The sequence below is a fragment of the Aedes aegypti genome, chromosome 1 (genome assembly GCF_002204515.2).
Source record: "Aedes aegypti strain LVP_AGWG chromosome 1, AaegL5.0 Primary Assembly, whole genome shotgun sequence".
Lineage (NCBI taxonomy): Eukaryota > Metazoa > Arthropoda > Insecta > Diptera > Culicidae > Aedes > Aedes aegypti.
This window is the reverse complement of record NC_035107.1, coordinates 45,592,782-45,611,507: the sequence shown is the minus strand read 5'-3', so window position 1 is coordinate 45,611,507 and position 18,726 is coordinate 45,592,782. Positions and strand designations below refer to the sequence as shown.

Genomic DNA, 18,726 nt, shown 5'->3' with positions numbered 1-18,726 from the left:
GCCCAGCGAAATTGCTATATTCGGCGATGTGTGTAGAAGTTGGAGATTTATCGTGCCATTTGAGTACCCCTAACCGAAAAAAACGTGTTAGTTGTACTAAACCGATTTAGACCCGACGAGCGAAAGTTCGTGTCGTGGTCGGAAACGCAACGTGAAGATTGCACTTCGTCTCACGCTCGTAAGTGTGGCGATTGTCATGCGATTGAACCGAGATGAAATCGGTTCAGCAGAAATGAGTGGTAGTAGGCTTCCGTGGAATCGTCAGTCATTCTGGTAACTATCGTAGTAGCGATCAGATGTGAATGTATTTCTACCATCTTTCGTTCACTACAATGGTATTGGAAAGTTTAAGAAAAAAAATAATGAAAACAACATAAGAATGGAGATTATTCGGCTTTAACTTGGATAAGATTTGAATTGGATGTGAGATGGATTTAGATTGCTTATGATTTAATTTTATCGGATTATGTTTTAATGTGAATTGGATTTGATTTGAAGGTGAATAAGATTTGGATAGAATCAAAAGTGATTATATTTCTCCGGATAAGGAATGGGTAAGGTTGGATATTTATTCTATTCGGATTGGTTTTAGATTGAATTTGGTTTTGGATTGGATTTGGATTGAATTTGGATTGGATTTGAATTTGGATTGAATTGGGATTAGATTTGCATTTGTATTGGATTATGATTCAATTTGAATTGGATTTGGATTTGATTTGGATTTGATTTGGATTGGATCTGGAATGGATTTGGATTGGATTTGGATTATATTTGGATTTGGATTGCACTCGAATTGCAATTAGATTGGATTTGGATTCGAATTGAATTGAATTTGGATTTGATTTGGAGTGGAATTTGGATTATATTTGGATTTCATTTACATTGGATTTTGATTACATTTGGATTGAATTTGAATTGCAATTGGATTGCATTAGGATTGGGTTTGGATTAGATTTGAATCGAATTTAGATTGGATTTGCTTTATGATTGGATTTGGATTGGATTTGGATTGGATTTGGATTGGATTTGGATTGGATTTGGATTGGATTTGGATTGGATTTGGATTGGATTTGGATTGGATTTGGATTGGATTTGGATTGGATTTGGATTGGATTTGGATTGGATTTGGATTGGATTTGGATTGGATTTGGATTGGATTTGGATTGGATTTGGATTGGATTTGGATTGGATTTGGATTGGATTTGGATTGGATTTGGATTGGATTTGGATTGGATTTGGATTGGATTTGGATTGGATTTGGATTGGATTTGGATTGGATTTGGATTGGATTTGGATTGGATTGGATTTGGATTGGATTTGGATTGGATTTGGATTGGATTGGATTGGATTGGATTGGATTTGGATTGGATTGGATTGGATTTGGATTGGATTTGGATTGGATTTGGATTGGATTTGGATTGATTTGGATTGATTTGGATTGGATTTGGATTGGATTTGGATTGGATTTGGATTGGATTTGGATTGGATTTGGATTGGATTGGATTGGATTTGGATTGGATTTGGATTGGATTTGGATTGGATTTGGATTGGATTTGGATTGGATTTGGATTGGATTTGGATTGGATTTGGATTGGATTTGGATTGGATTGGATTGGATTGGATTGGATTTGGATTGGATTTGGATTGGATTTGGATTGGATTTGGATTGGATTTGGATTGGATTTGGATTGGATTTGGATTGGATTTGGATTGGATTTGGATTGGATTGGATTGGATTTGGATTGGATTGGATTGGATTGGATTGGATTTGGGATTTGATTGGATTGGATTTGGATTGTTGGATTGGATTTGGAATTGGATTGGATTGGATTTGGATTGGATTGGATTCGGATTTGGATTGGGATTTGGATTGGATTTTGGATTGGATTTGGATTGGGATTTGGATTGGATTTGGGATGGATTTGGATTGGATTTGGATTGGGGATTGGGAATTGGAATTTGGATGGATTTGGATTGGATGGATTGGGATTTGGATTGGATTGGATTGGATTTGGATGATTGGATTGGATTTGGATTGGATTGGATTGGATTTTGGATTGGATTTGGAATTGGATTTGGATTGGATTTGGATTGGATTTGGATTGGATTTGGATTGATTTGGAATTGGATTGGATTGGATTGGATTGGATTTGGATTGGATTTGGATTGGATTTGGATTGGATTTGGATTGGATTTGGATTGGATTTGGATTGGATTTGGATTGGATTTGGATTGGATTTGGATTGGATTTGGATTGGATTTGGATTGGATTTGGATTGGATTTGGATTGGATTTGGATTGGATTGGATTGGATTTGGATTGGATTTGGATTGGATTTGGATTGGATTTGGATTGGATTTGGATTGGATTTGGATTGGATTTGGATTGGATTTGGATTGGATTTGGATTGGATTTGGATTGGATTTGGATTGGATTTGGATTGGATTTGGATTGGATTTGGATTGGATTTGGATTGGATTGGATTGGATTTGGATTGGATTTGGATTGGATTTGGATTGGATTTGGATTGGATTTGGATTGGATTTGGATTGGATTTGGATTGGATTTGGATTGGATTTGGATTGGATTTGGATTGGATTTGGATTGGATTGGATTTGGATTGGATTTGGATTGGATTTGGATTGGATTTGGATTGGATTTGGATTGGATTTGGATTGGATTTGGATTGGATTTGGATTGGATTTGGATTGGATTTGGATTGGATTTGGATTGGATTTGGATTGGATTTGGATTGGATTTGGATTGGATTTGGATTGGATTTGGATTGGATTTGGATTGGATTTGGATTGGATTGGATTGGATTGGATTGGATTGGATTTGGATTGGATTTGGATTGGATTTGGATTGGATTTGGATTGGATTTGGATTGGATTTGGATTTGGATTGGATTTGGATTGGATTTGGATTGGATTTGGATTGGATTTGGATTGGATTTGGATTGGATTTGGATTGGATTTGGATTGGATTTGGATTGGATTTGGATTGGATTTGGATTGGATTTGGATTGGATTTGGATTGGATTTGGATTGGATTTGGATTGGATTTGGATTGGATTTGGATTGGATTTGGATTGGATTTGGATTGGATTTGGATTGGATTTGGATTGGATTTGGATTGGATTTGGATTGGATTTGGATTGGATTTGGATTGGATTTGGATTGGATTTGGATTGGATTTGGATTGGATTTGGATTGGATTTGGATTGGATTTGGATTGGATTTGGATTGGATTTGGATTGGATTTGGATTGGATTTGGATTGGATTTGGATTGGATTTGGATTGGATTTGGATTGGATTGTGATTGGATTTGGATTTGGATTTGGATTGTGGATTTGGATTGGATTTGGATTGGATTTGGATTGGATTTGGATTGGATTTGGATTGGATTTGGATTGGATTTGGATTGGATTTGGATTGGATTTGGATTGGATTTGGATTGGATTTGGATTGGATTTGGATTGGATTTGGATTGGATTTGGATTGGATTTTGGATTGGATTTGGATTGGATTTGGATTGGATTTGGATTGGATTTGGATTGGATTTGGATTGGATTTGGATTGGATTTGGATTGGATTTGGATTGGATTTGGATTGGATTTGGATTGGATTTGGATTTGGATTGGATTTGGATTGGATTTGGATTGGATTTGGATTGGATTTGGATTGGATTTGGATTGGATTTGGATTGGATTTGGATTGGATTTGGATTGGATTTGGATTTGGATTTGGATTGGTTGGATTGGATTTGGATTGGATTTGGATTGGATTTGGATTGGATTTGGATTGGATTTGATTGGATTGGATTGGATTTGGATTGGGATTTTGGATTGGGATTTGGATTGGATTTGGATTGGATTTGGATTGGATTTGGATTGGATTTGGATTGGATTTGGATTGGATTTGGATTTGGATTGGATTTGGATTGGATTTGGATTGGGATTTGGATTGGATTTGGATTGGGATTTGGATTGGATTTGGATTGGATTTGGATTGGATTTGGATTGGATTTGGATTGGATTTGGATTGGATTTGGATTGGATTTGGATTGGATTTGGATTGGATTTGGATTGGATTTGGATTGGATTTGGATTTGGATTTTGGATTGGATTTGGATTGGATTTGGATTGGATTTGGATTGGATTTGGATTGGATTTGGATTGGATTTGGATTGGATTTGGATTGGATTTGGATTGGATTTGGATTGGGATTTGGATTGGATTTGATTGGATTTGGATTGGATTTGGATTGGATTTGGATTGGATTTGGATTGGATTTGGATTGGATTTGGATTGGATTTGGATTGGATTTGGATTGGATTTGGATTGGATTTGGATTGGATTTGGATTGGATTTGGATTGGATTTGGATTGGATTTGGATTATATTTGGATTGGATTTGGATTGGATTTGGATTGGATTTGGATTGGATTTGGATTGATTTGGATTGGATTTGGATTGGATTTGGATTTGGTTTTGGATTGGATTTGGATTGGATTTGGATTGGATTTGGATTGGGTTTGGGATTTGGATTGGATTGGATTTGGATTGGATTTGGATTGGATTTGGATTGGATTTGGATTGGATTTGGATTGGATTTTGGATTGGATTTGGATTGGATTTGGATTGGATTTGGATTGGATTTGGATGGGATTTGGATTGGATTTGGATTGGATTTGGATTAGATTTGGATTGGATTTGGATTGGATTTGGATTGGTTTGGATTGGGTTTGGATTGGGTTTGGATTTGGATTTGGATTGGATTTGGATTGGATTTAGATTGCATTTGGATTGCAATAGAATTGCATTTGTATTGGATTTGGATTTGATTTGGATTGGATTTGGATTAAATTTAGATTGGATTTGGATTGCATTTGGATTGGTTTGGGTTTGAATGGAATTTGGATTGGATTTGGATAGATTTTAGATTGAATTTGGATTGAACTTGAGTTGGATTTGATATTGATCGGATGTGAATTGGATTGGATTAGCATTTTATGTGAATTTGTTTGGATATGCATTGGTATTGGGTTCGATTTAGATTGGATATGGATTACGTTAGATTTGATTTGAATTAGATTCATGGATAAACCAGGACTAAATCTATTTAAAAAATGAATTCATATGTGAATTTCATGAGATTTAAATTGGATTTGGATATGGATTGAAAATGCTTTCGATTCGGGTTGGAAATTAATTAAGGGGACACGGGAGACCGTGTTATTTTCCCTATCTTTTGTCTCACTCTAACAATCATCATCAAAACTTTGTGAAAGCAAATCTCGAGTTTTAGTGAACCGATGAAGCTGAAAATGTATTAGGTTGTGCACTACATATATAGAATCGTAGTGATACATTTTTCGCATCGATATATGGAGTGGTTCTTGGGATTTGCTTCTTCAAATGGATAGGGTGATTATGATGACGTCCCGTGCGGCCTTAAATTTAGTAAAAATTTAGTGATCGGATTGGCTTGGTAATTGTAAAGAGTTTGCATTGAATCTAAGAAAATTTTCACGTAATGATGACTCAAACAAAATCGAAAACATGTTTTTGCAGAGTAGAGAAGGGGAATAATGTAGTGGTTATGGTTAGAATGCCCAGCGAAATTGCTATATTCGGCGATGTGTGTAGAAGTTGGAGATTTATCGTGCCATTTGAGTACCCCTAACCGAAAAAAACGTGTTAGTTGTACTAAACCGATTTAGACCCGACGGGCGAAAGTTCGTGTCGTGGTCGGAAACGCAACGTGAAGATTGCACTTCGTCTCACGCTCGTAAGTGTGGCGATTGTCATGCGATTGAACCGAGATGAAATCGGTTCAGCAGAAATGAGTGGTAGTAGGCTTCCGTGGAATCGTCAGTCATTCTGGTAACTATCGTAGTAGCGATCAGATGTGAATGTATTTCTACCATCTTTCGTTCACTACAGTCGCTTCCAATGATAAACTGGTAGATATCCTCACCAAAGCGGTACCAACCCCAAGTGGTACTTGAACAGCATTGAACTACCTTGATAAGTAGCTGTACACAGTTTGTATTAGCTTTTCAGCTATGTGTGCAATACATAAAGAAATATATCAACACGTTAAACTAAAGCTTTCAATCCATGTTTAGTAGGAAAAATATAAGAATTGATCAGAAACGTTGTTTCTATAAACCATTCCATTCCATATTCCATTTGTGCCGTAAAGAGGTATAAAATCCGGGTGGCAAATACCGGTACAAACTTATACCCTGACATCCACAACAAAACGAAATTAAACAATAACGTTCAATGATTACATTTGCCACTATTTTTTTCTTTACAGGTAACGTTATACCACGAGGAAACTGGAAAGAAGGATGCCAAGCACGAGAAGGATCTACTGCAACAGAAGCTCGGCTTTGACGAAAAGCTGAAAGAGAAAGATGAACAGTTGGAAAAACATCAAATCCTCACCAGCAAACTGCAGAAACAGATAGCCGATATGAACGTGACACATCTCGAGATAATGAAGGAGAATGAGTTCATGAAATCCAAGCTGCGCATCATGGAACAGATGAAGGAGCGGAGGTCGCTCATGCCGCCACCGGGTACCGTTCAACTACGTAAGTATTCGTTGAGGAGAGCAATGTATCTTTTTGCGAACGATTTCGAAAGGAACTCACTCAAAAGCCGCTTTACTGTTCCAGCTGAATATTGAATGTCAGAGATTTTTTGTTCTAAAAAAAATGGACGCCATACAATTTTGTTTCTGAGATTTGGCCTGCGGTTCTAAAAGGTTGGGCATTTCTGTCCTAAACAACTTAAGAAATCGGTGGTTGAATTAGTGGAAAAATATCTGGAGGATAGCCTATGGAAAGTTTTTAAAGTAATTCTTTTGGAAATTTGTTGGAGGTATTTCTTGGAGCAAATTCTCAAGAAATTTTTCTTAGCATCCGCTGAAATATCGCTGAGAGAATTAGTGAAGGAATCCCTGTAGGAGTCCCTGAAAGTATCCCAGTAGAAATCTGAAGGTTTCTCTGAGGACCCTAGAAATTTGTCCCAGGATTCGCAAGCATATTATAAAAGTGACCTAAACCATTTTGGTTTAAATAGAGATTTTAGAAACCTTCCATTGGGGATGGGTGGGGATTGCTTATCAAACCTTCCGGTCCGCCTCATAGTTACGTACTATTTGGTGCTGGGTGTAGTTCTTGTTTTTCCAGCTGTATTGAAAAGCATGAGCCATAGTCTTTGGCATACAATCGGGTCTTTCTTTAGCAGAAAAGAACCGAAATGTCTATCGACGACCGGTGATTGCTAGCAGATATAGTGGAGAGCTTGTCTTGATACGTTCATCGCTTCAAGCTAGTTGAAAAACTGAATACACTGATTGCCTGTCGATCAGAGCCGAACTAGGCATAGATCGTCTACATACATCTGAATCTACATGTCTCCGATGTATTACATCGTTCCAGGTGGGAGTTATCTGATATGTGAATATGGTACCATAACAGAATTTTCCATCTGAACGAAGTGATAAATCATAATATTCCGCAAACTGTATCACACATCTACAGAATGTATTGCGTGAAGTTAAGACACAGCAGAGTATTGGGTACATAGGACCAAGTCCCTGCCGGGTGGCGCGAAACTGATGAGCGATAGACAATAGAATCAACAACACTGCCATAAGGGATAGTAAGCATGTGACTATTGTCGAAACTATGATTAGGAGGCAAATCAACATCCCAAGATCAAATTTTTGTTACAACCCAATGTAGGTATTATTAAATTAGGCTGTAGAAAATGATAAATATCTGATCACTTAGGAACCTTGCAACAGGTAATAAATGCCCGTAGTCTGTTTTATTCGAATACACATGTATAAATTGTTAAAATTGCCGAATCATACGCGGAATTTATTAAACGGATCATGAAATTAGGACTGAAATCATAATGATGATAGATTATCAACTTTCCTTTCGTCTTGCTATTTGTTACCGTTAGAATCACCAAACTGATTGGTTTCCCACTACTTACACCAATACAACAGCACGAAAACTGAAGTATTATAATCGCGCGTTGGAACTTTCAATATCCATATATTACATCAATAGTGAATTCTTGTATGTAGCCAGTATAAATAACAGAATCATCAACTTCTTGAACATTCTTCAACTGAAAACAGGATGCTTGTTTTATCAAACATGCTCAATCTGCACCTAAAATCTCGGATCCAAATAGTTTTCTAAATAAAAATTGTATCTAAATAAAACGTGTAGGCCAACAAAACATAATTGAGTAGGAGTTTACAAGTTACTTAGCACATGAAAAGCAGTTTAAATTAATCTATTACTAGATCAACACTAATGCTCACATTTTTATATTCTCATTTCATCATGGTCCTCATTGCTCGAGCGGAGACGAACACCCTGGAGATGGAAAAATCGACAGCGCTACGATAAGGAAACGTAACAGATGAGAAACTATCGATACATTTATCAATTATAAAACCCCGTTTTAATGTTAACACTTTGTTTCTGTTTTTTCTGTTTTTTTTCGTTTCAGCAATCAAATAACCGAACCAACTCTACTATCTTTTCGTTTCTTCTTCGTTATACTTATAGTCCTTCTGGCACTGAACCGAGTGGTGCGCCTTCCGCTTTCTTACTGGTGCTGTTTTTCCTGTACATTTGGCATAGTGTCGGAGGTGGTGTACTGTATTTGCTATACAACGCACTACTTTCGATATTGTGCTTGGCGTGTGGGGAAGCAGTACTAGTGGTGAAGCGGAGGGCGCCATTCGGTTTAGTGCCAGAGGGACTAAATCTATTTAATGTATCTGAAGCTTGTGGGACCGCTTTAATTCCGGCGCCTGCTTGTGGAAGATCCCGGTGTGCTAAACGGTATAGGACATGTTAACGGGGGAGGCTAGGTAGGTCCTCACCCAGCCCGTGTCTAGATGGGCGGATAATTGTCTGCCAGGGTGTGGATTGAGCAATTACAATTACAATTACAATTTTAGAAACCTTCCATTGAAAATAGAGACGTTGTAGAGACTTGCAGCTCTAGACTGTTGAAAAGCCCAACCCTAATCGAGAAAACCTCCCTATCCAGGTTCCCACCTCAAGATGGAGGACGAAGAGGGCGAACAGTTCAACAACACCTACCTGACGGATCTGAAGACGGGTCGTATGTCGCCACCGTTCGGCGGGCGTGAATCGATCCCGCTGACGGAACTGCAGAAACGCAACTCAATGGTTAGGCCGCATCTCAAGGATAGCTACGCGCTTCAGTACGTCGACGGAAATCTGACGGACGACGACAATCGAGTAAGTACGGCCGTACCGATCGTCCAGAAACGTTGTGGTGTTATATTAGAGGAAGACGAATCAACCGGCCGCCATTCTGCTTGATTCTCGATGAGTTAAGTTGGTATTTGTGGTGTGTGCGTTTGTGTGTCCGTTTGCGTGATTGGTCGTCTTTCGTTCTTGCTCTGTCCTTATATTCCGTACTTGAACTCTGCGTTGTCTTCTCCAAAACAGGATCTCGCTGGCGGTAACTTGGACGACAGCAGTACGAGCTTGATTTCGCGCAAGAAACAAAGTGGAACCACTTCCTACAAACGACCGGGACCGCCGACGCCGAGCAAGAAAGCCGGTCGTCTTTCGTTCGGTGGATCTCTGCCGACCAACGACTTCCAGTACAAAGAAATTCTCAAGGACAACAGCAATGGATCGTCCTCGGGCGGCGGTGCCTTCGGTGGCCGCCTGAGCTTCGGCCGGAAAAGTAACGTGGATCCTTCGACGGCTCTAGCTACCACCGCTGGCAACAGCAGTGGCAGCAATGCCGACCTCAACGCTCGCCGGAAGACCCCCGGCAAGTTCAAGCAGATGATCAGCTCGTCGAACCTGTTCAACTCGTCGCAGCCCCAGCAGAAGGACGAGGTAGATAAAGACAAAAAGTTTTTCCCCTTCTACATTTAGGTTCAGTGTCGGATGAGGCAGTGGATGGAATCTCGCTATGATTTGCTATGCTTGTGTGTATGTTGGTTCTGCATGGTTTACCTACTAATCCGTCCATACGTTTCTTTTATGCCCTTGTAGGTTACTCTACTGAACATAAGCTGGCGTTTCGATGAGCGACGAAAACGGCAATACGTTGTTAAGACGCCCGTAAAGTAGACTGTTTGTTTTAGGTTTACAAAATACAGTGTAATAATTTATCATTCTTTGGTAAATTACCTTCGTTACTTTAACTCTAAGAAAATTTGAGTTGATGTAGTTTTTCTGTGTTATTTTCTTATTTTAATATATTTTTTACAAGTAGCTTTCTTCAATTGACATTCTCTATAATTTTGTTGGGATGATTAGCAACTTACTTGCCGAACTTTTGGTGTACGTTGGATTGCCAAGGCTAATAAGAAGATCTAAGATCCTTAGTGAATTTTTGATAAGAACCTTGATGGTAACCTTATTGTGAGATCCTATCGTAATCTTGAGATCCTTAAAGCTTAATATAGAATTATTGATGAACATCTGGCGAGTTGCTCGTCTCATTTCAAATTAGATAGTTGTACATTTTTTTGTAAGAACCTTACTCCATTTGAATGTCTTACTGGTTCAGTCCATTCCATTAGGTACAATACTATATGCTAAACAAATACACAGCATGAAACGGTCTCACCACATTGGCTCGAATTGTTAGGAGATGTTGCATTAACCGCGCTGGATAATCTTTGGATTCCAGAGTTATCGTATCGGTCTTAGACTCCCAACGGATATTGGCGCTATCCCGTAATTTTCCGAATATGCGTATGTCTAGTCTCATAACATAATTGGTGACTGATCGTTTAATCGTCCATTTTGCCATTGTTCACTCTTACCTTAACATTCATCAACCTCTAGACCCCTAAAAGAGGTGACTTGCCCCCAATGCGACATCCGTTCCCCTCAAAACTCAACTCTATTCGAGGACAAACCGCCGACTGTGGAAGTTCTGACCTTGACGAACGACGACTGCGACGCCGACGATCAAGACTGGTCTCCTCGACTGACGACAGCTCGCCTGAAAACCGGAAAAATCTCCCCATTCGTAAGGTTACGACCCGGTTCGACACAAATCGTCACCTCAGCAGAAATTCTAGTAGTGACAGCGCAGGAAGCAGTCCTGCTAGCGGTGTTGATCCTTCCGACGATCCCTACGAAGGGTTCTCTTACGAGGGACCCTCCGATCAAATCCGCAAAATTGATATCAACAGAATGGGCGTTTCGGGGAAAGGTGACCCCAAGGCTCAGATTCGGCACAAGGATCTGAACAACAATAATCACGAACCTTCGAAAGTAACCCCGGAAAATGTCGGAACCAAACTAATCAATTCGGAAAACAGTACATCTCAGCCGATCGTTAACGATCTTTCCATAAGTAACTTCGTACAGCTCTTCGATCGAATGAAGCTGGATTCCATCTCCGAGAGACATCGATCAGATGGAAACGAAGAGTTCGGCAACGTTCCTTCCAGGAGTAACGTCGAAGAGTTCAACGATGAAATGGCGCTGGATTCCATCGATCGATCGGCCGTGAACCAAGAGTTCGGCAACGATCACTACATGAGTAGCTTCATAAAGCTCATCGATGAAATGACGCTGGATTCACCAATTTCCGACGGACATCGATCGGACGTGGACGATCACTCCAGAAGTAACTTCGAAATACTCAACGATGAAATCGTACCGAACTCCAACCCTAATGAACATCGATGGGACGAAAACGAAGAGTTCGCCCACGATCACTCCGCGAGTAACTACGAATCGTTCAACGATGCAATGGTGCCGGACTTTAACTCCAATGGACATCGTTCCGACGGGGACAAGGAGTTTGGCAGAGTGGTTCCGGACTCCAACACCGACGGACGTCGATCGATCGTGACCGAAGAGATCGACAACGATCACCTCAGAAGTAACTTCAAAAAACCTAACAATGAAATGGTGCCGGACTCCAACTCCAACGGACATCGATCGGACGCGAACGAAAAGTTCGCTCACGATCGCTCCATGAGTAACTTCGAAGCGCTCAACGATCAGATGGTGCTGGATCGTCCGAGCGAAATCTTACCGTCCAATCAGCTGCTGCTGTACCGGAGCAGTATGCACGATCCGTTCGAAAACGTGGTCAGTAGTTCGACTACGGGATTGGGACCGGTGAGCGTTCCGCTGTTGGAACGATTCTCGGAAATTTTCCGTATTGCCAGCATTCAGAAGCAGCTCTCTACGGTGACAGCGTTGGAAAGTTTCTCGGCAGGCGGTCGTGATGATCGAGCTACGGATGCCAAAGTGGACTGGACCCCGGAGGTTCTACTAGTGTTTGCTGGATTGAGTTTTTCAGCGCTGCTTTTCAGCATCTATCTGCATTACGTGGGGTTCCAGGTATAGAAATGGTTGTGAGTTTAGTAAAAGTTAAGTATTCCGAAAGAGGATAAAAGCGAAAACGATTCCATCCACTTGCTCCATCATATTAGTGTGTTTAGCGAATGTGTCCCGTAGTTTGTAAGATTTCAATTTTAAAATATAACCATTAATTGTGATAAATGATTCCTAAACTAGCTATTGTGTGATTGTGCCGTGAAATAAAATTTGAAAATTTAGTATATGAAATGTGTAACTTTTAATGTGTTGTTTCCTAGATTTTTTTTAACGAAAAGTAGTGTTTACTGTAGAAAGAGTTTGGATATCGTAGAATTAGTCAATTTGTTTTTTTTTTTTTTTTGTAGATTAGGGTGGCACCAAATTTGTCGAACTGAAACATTCATTAATCCAAATGGCTGAGAATCATTAAAATATGCTAAAATTCAACAAATTTATGTTGTTAAGAAAATTTCAGCAAGGTAAAATTCAGCAATTGATTTATGAATTTAACTAAAAAAATGGTTTGTACGAATCCATTCAGCAAACAATTGCTAAAAATTTCAGCAAGGCAAAATACAGCAAAATGCTTCTTCTTCTTCTTCTTTCTGGCGTTACGTCCCCACTGGGACAGAGCCTGCTTCTCAGCTCAGTGTTCTTATGAGCACTTCCACAGTTGTTAAGCTTACTTTGCCAATGACCATTTTTGCATGCGTATATCGTGTGGCAGGTACGATAATAATTTATGCCCTGGGAAGTCGAGAAAATTTCCAACTCGAAGAGATCCTCGACCGGCGGGATTCGAACCCACGACCCTCAGCTTGGTCTTGCTGTATAGCTGCGCGGTTACCGCTACGGCTATCTGGGCCCCAAATGTTGCTGCATCTAGCGAAAAAAAAAATGGTTTATAGGTTACACCCCTGATATTTTGTTATCGAAAATGTGAACGAAATCCATGGAGTTTTTGAAGTTTCGAGAGAATCGAGAAAATGTTGTTTTAGTCAGGTGGAGCGAGTAGGACAAAAGTTGTCCAAAATTTCTAACTTAATTCTAAACCAATAAATGAATCGAAGAAGAATCGAATCGAAGAAATCGATTAACCCTTGAATCCCGGAACAAACCTTGAGTTTTTAAATGGCCACAATTCGGAGACTGATAGATCAATCTACTTTTCTAGGTAATGAAAAAAAAAACATGAACAGAAGGGGTCAAAAATTGGCCTCAAACGGATATCTCAGTATTCAAATGAACTAGAAGGTCGGTGTGTTCAGCAGATCAGGAGCTATTTGGTGATGAAAAATTTGATTGAGAGTCCATCCTCTAAGTGACGCTAGTGACAAATTTTCTTCAACTGTCTGTTTCTCAATATTCTTATCCACCAGAAGGTTTGTGCCTTCGGCAAAGCTGTTCAGCAAATCCAAGGGCTCTGAAAAGCCTGATTAAAAAAATTTCCGCTAGGTGAAAAAAAATATAGGTTCAGCAGCATGTTTACTTTGGATACTAGTCAATTTCCATTAATCTTTTTAAAATATTAGAACAACTACTGTATGAAATTATTATCGAAATCCACAAACAAAAATCATTTTGAGACTTAAGCATTCACTAATTTACAGTACAGTGAAATATTTGGTCAATTTCAATGGAAATACAGGATAGTTCTTCTTGAGAAATGTTGAAAATTATCTAAAAGTTGTTTTGAAGAAATTCATAAGAAAATTATTGTTGTTTAGACGCATCTGCATAAACAACTGACCCTTTATTTTATTTTTCAATATCTTCAAAAATAATTGCAGATCTTTCTAGAAATTTTATAATGGTTTCGTTTAACAACGCCTCCAGAAAACATTTTTAGTTGTTTCGCGAAGAGTTTTCCAATCAATGGAACCCAATTCGCCAAATCCTTTGGATAATGTTTAAAAGATTTAAAAAAGCTCTTTGTTCAAAATTTATAGTGGTATCAGAGAAAATTGAAATTTATTTCCTAGATAGTAACATAAAAAAAGTTCTTAAAACAATTTCCTCCTTAACTTTCATTTCGTCCAATTGAAAATCGGTCAAATTGAATTGTTTAACCGTTTGAGTTATAATTCAAAAAAAAAAAAATCAAAATCACGGGTTTTCTGCAGAGTTGCTTAATATCAATCATATCAGCTGATGGCTGATGCTCTAAAACTATCAATATCACTTGCGAGCTAACAATATCACTTTGATTTGACAACCAACAGCAGTGATGCGACAGCGCACTCTAGATCATAATCACTGCAGAATGAGTGATCACGTGGTAATTATCCATGCTATTAATGTTTTTCAGTGACCAACATATAGTTTCAATATATTTGCAGCACTGTCAAAAATATCGTACTGATAAATTTCCGATTAAGTTGCTTAATTTAAGGCTAAATTTAACCCATCAGTGATATTCATAGTCTATCGCCATCAATGCTCTGGTGATAAAGTAGACAGCATGATGTTGATGTGATATGGATTGATCCGAATTGGATCGTAGTCAGCCTGTACAAATCAGCAAATTTTAGGCGTTGATAGTGACAACGAGCAACTCTGGTTTTCTGGTCACCCTATTTCGGAAATGGTCACCCTAATAAAAAAAAATCCAAAAACACCTGTATCCTTATTTCGGATAAGGAACAAAATAGCAAATTTTCACGGAATTCGGTGATCCACTAGATCGGTTTTACATGAAATGGCAGCATTTCTTCTCAATCTGAACCTTCAATTGAACACGGCAAAATTGATTTATGCTTGAATCAGTTTAAACGGCTATACAAGGAAAATCACTTAGAGATTTAGAAAGTAACTATACAAACTCCAATGTTAAATTTTTAAATTATGAAGGGGGATGGTCCTGGTGTAATGGTTAGAACTCACGCCGAGGACCTCGGATCGAATCCCATCCCCGAGGTAGTCACTTATGACGTAAAAAGTTATAGTGACGACTTCCCTTGGAAGGGAAGTAAAGCCGTTGGTCCCGAGATGCACTAGCACAGGGCTAAAACTCTCGTCAATAAAGATAGAAAAAAAAATGTGTGGGTATAATCGAAAAGATCAAAAAATCATTGAAATCGATTAAGGTGAAGCGGCGTGTAAGTCAAAGAATCATTAGAATCATCATTGATGTAATAGTAGTAGTGTCGCCTTTCCATGTATATTTTCAAAACAAACAAACAAAAAATATAACATTTGTGTTAAGCATATTTTTATGTAAACACATGGGCAATTTAGTAGATTGACGAAATCAATTGAGATTGGAAATCAAAATCAACTCTTCAATCGTACATATCAAAAGAAAACATTACAATTCAATGAAGGGCAACGGAATTTCTCTGTTTCCAATTGGATTTATCGCATATTTTTGTTATGCATCGGTACGGTTTATGTTTGCAAGGGATGACGGTGTTGCCAGGTGATTGGTGACAGATTTTTCTAGCAGTTGTTATATGCTTGTTTTCGGAACATTTGCTGCATATCATAAAAACTTATCATTTTGCAAATAGTTTTCCATCACAAGATCACTGATTTAATAAAATTTTAATGATTTTTGTGATCAATTAACATTAAATGCTATGATTTTACAGATAGCAACTCTGACATCACTGTGCTCAACGATCGCGATGATTGTGCACACACGATAGACGCGTCCCTACGCATCGCACTGTGGAGCTTTTCAATTATTTTGGGTGGTCCAAATTGATAAACACTTGGTATGATTTTATGCTTCGTAGAGATGGTTTTTGTAACTTGAGAGAATCGAAAAACAAACAACGTATGAATTTCAAGTGTCTATGCTTTGCCCAACATATCCGCACTGAAAATTAATACAACAGAAAAAAAGTTGAATATTTTAGACTATAAACACAGGCATGTCTCAGTGTGCGATGGCGGCGTCGATTCGCAGCAAGTGAAAACCACCGCCATAATAGTTTTGAGTGTTGCGGTTGATAAAACTTTATAAATATTTTATTCCCGTTTGAAATTTGTTCCTTTAAGGGAAGTGAATGGAAGATTTGTTTAGTGGAAGTGTAATGAACGCAATGTGAAATCCAAAACACAAATGTTTGCTGCAGAATTACAATGGAAAAGGTAAGCACCTTCTATTTACAAGTGTAGTTGTGTGAGGCAATGAAATGCGGCATGAAATCGGAGATTTTTTTGAGAATATAAATCTCATGTATATTGTCGCTAAATTGATAATGCTGTACCTGAAAGTGTTGATTAAATATTGAAATACCACCTGAAGCATTTTTCTTCGCATAAATTATCCATTAAATCAGGTGATAAGCAGTTATATTTCATCGATGTTGCAAATACCAATACTATCATAACAATATGTTAATGATTTTGGAAGAAGCCATTTTGTGATGACGCACCAAAAGGCCTTAAGGAATTGTTTAATTTTTGCGTTGAAGAAATTCTTTTGAAATTGTGACGCCTCGCCCAAAAATTTACTAAATGCGTGATGCAAAGGCTGGCGCTGTATATAGTAAACCCTCCCTAGATTTTTAAGGAATCATCGAGTCAGGTAGATTTCAATGTACTTTAATCATATTTTTCAATATTTGACTTTTTTTTGCCAAAATACATTACAGTAGTTTTGAAGTAAAAATGAGAAAAATACCAACAATCATGTTTTTACCCTGTTATGAGTTGTCATCCTTCATTTGAACATTTTAAACGAAGACATTAACCTTCTAAAAGCTCAGCAAGATCTTCACATATAATTGCGAAAAATAAATTGCTATAAAAGGATGCATTTCAAAATAAGTTTCTCCGTTTTAGAAAACCTGCGGCTGAATAACTTTGCCGACGATGACACCAAACATCTAGCTTATCAAGATCTTGGAATAAAGAATGTTGGAAAAAGTTACCAGGATCGCCTAGCGCATGAATTCCCAGTAAGGTTACCGCCTTAGCTCTTCGATAGCCTTTGTTCTGCTGAACAGCTTTGCCGAAGAAACCAACCTTCTAACTCATAAGGATTTTGAGATACATGCAATTGAAGAAAATTTGTCACTAGCATCACCTAGCGAATTGATTGTTAATTAGATTTTCCACCTACAGATAATCTGCTGAATATGTTTGCCGAAGACACAAACCTTCTAGCTGTTCAGGATCTTGAGATACAGATGATTGAAGAAAATTTGTCAATCAGATTTCCATCGCCAGATAGCTTTTGATTTGCTGAACAACATTGCCGGAGACACCAACATTCTAGTTCAGTTGGATGTTGAGATATCCGTTTGAGGTAAAGAAAGGGGGGTGTATGAAAAAAAAAAATGAAAATTAAAGGTTCGTCCCGGGATTTCAAGCGTTACAATTTGGGAAAGTTACAGCGCTTTGTTATTTGTAGACGTGAAATTTGTAATTTTCGGTCGAATTTCTATTACATATAACTAAGCGGAAATAAAATATTAGATATTTCATGTAAGGGCATAATTAGGCCTATCGTAAGAATGCTTTGAGATGTATTAGTCTTTGTATAAATGTTTGGAAACCAATTTTGGACCATAGTGGTGCAAAAATTCGAATCAGCTTGTGAAAAGTTTGAGTCCTATATAATCTTACGAAGAGTCTTGTAAATTTGCTCAAAACCAAACTTAATTCGAACTCTTACCCCAATGGTGGGGCAAAAGTTCGTTTAAGAAAACCAATTTTTAAACCAGTGGTTCTCAACCTTTTCAGAGCTGCGACCCCCTTTGAATCTTATCAAACGTCTCACGGACCCCTAAATATGGATGTCCTTAAAATCAATGTTTATGGAAATACCGAATCTCAAAATGATTTACCCTTCCGGTTGTCATGCGGTTGACCATCGCCAAAGCGAGATTTTCTGAACTGTGTTGTACAAAATGCATTGTGTGCATTGAAGTGTCATTTGATGTCCTGGGCAGGTATTCCTATAAATCATGTCTGTAATCCAGATCTTAATAAATCTTCAGTGCAAGTGTCTTGCTGAATAAGAAGCCCTTGAAAAACAACGAATGTTGTGACCAAATATGAGCTCAGCAGTTCAAAAAAACGTTGTCGAGGTGAATCAGAAGTGCAAAGAATAAAATACTTCACTTGCAAACATTTCTAATTTCGCTTGTAACCGTCAAAAATTTTTTAGAAGCTAACTTTTTAGCCGTTGGGAGAATTATAAGAAAAAAAACCGTCAGGAAACTTCCGAAAACCTTGGATATCTTCAGTAGGCTTGCAAATTCTACTAAAGATTAAGTCACAAAAATTCCAGAAATTTGAAAATATGAATACTTCCAGTAATTATCATTTTTATACTGGACAGAATTTGAATGGATGTTGAGTAATTATGACTGACATACAATTTTT

General features: G+C 38.3%; 1 protein-coding gene across 4 annotated transcripts in view; it reads left to right on the top strand.

Moving 5' to 3' along the window:
* LOC5579479 (nuclear mitotic apparatus protein 1) overlaps positions 1-18,726 on the top strand; it is a 72,955-nt gene that overhangs the window by 47,645 nt on the left and 6,584 nt on the right. Inside the window, exons 5-8 of one of the 4 annotated variants that reach the window (XM_021841573.1) lie at positions 6,327-6,606; positions 9,101-9,315; positions 9,529-9,930; positions 10,891-12,636. In XM_021841573.1, coding sequence (XP_021697265.1) covers positions 6,327-6,606; positions 9,101-9,315; positions 9,529-9,930; positions 10,891-12,414 — 2,421 coding nt within the window. In that variant the 3' untranslated portion in view covers positions 12,415-12,636. Of the gene's footprint in view, positions 1-6,326; positions 6,607-9,100; positions 9,411-9,528; positions 9,931-10,089; positions 10,552-10,890; positions 12,637-18,726 lie in introns of those variants that run through there. The other 3 variants (XM_021841629.1, XM_021841694.1, XM_021841747.1) reach the window with 3 other exon arrangements.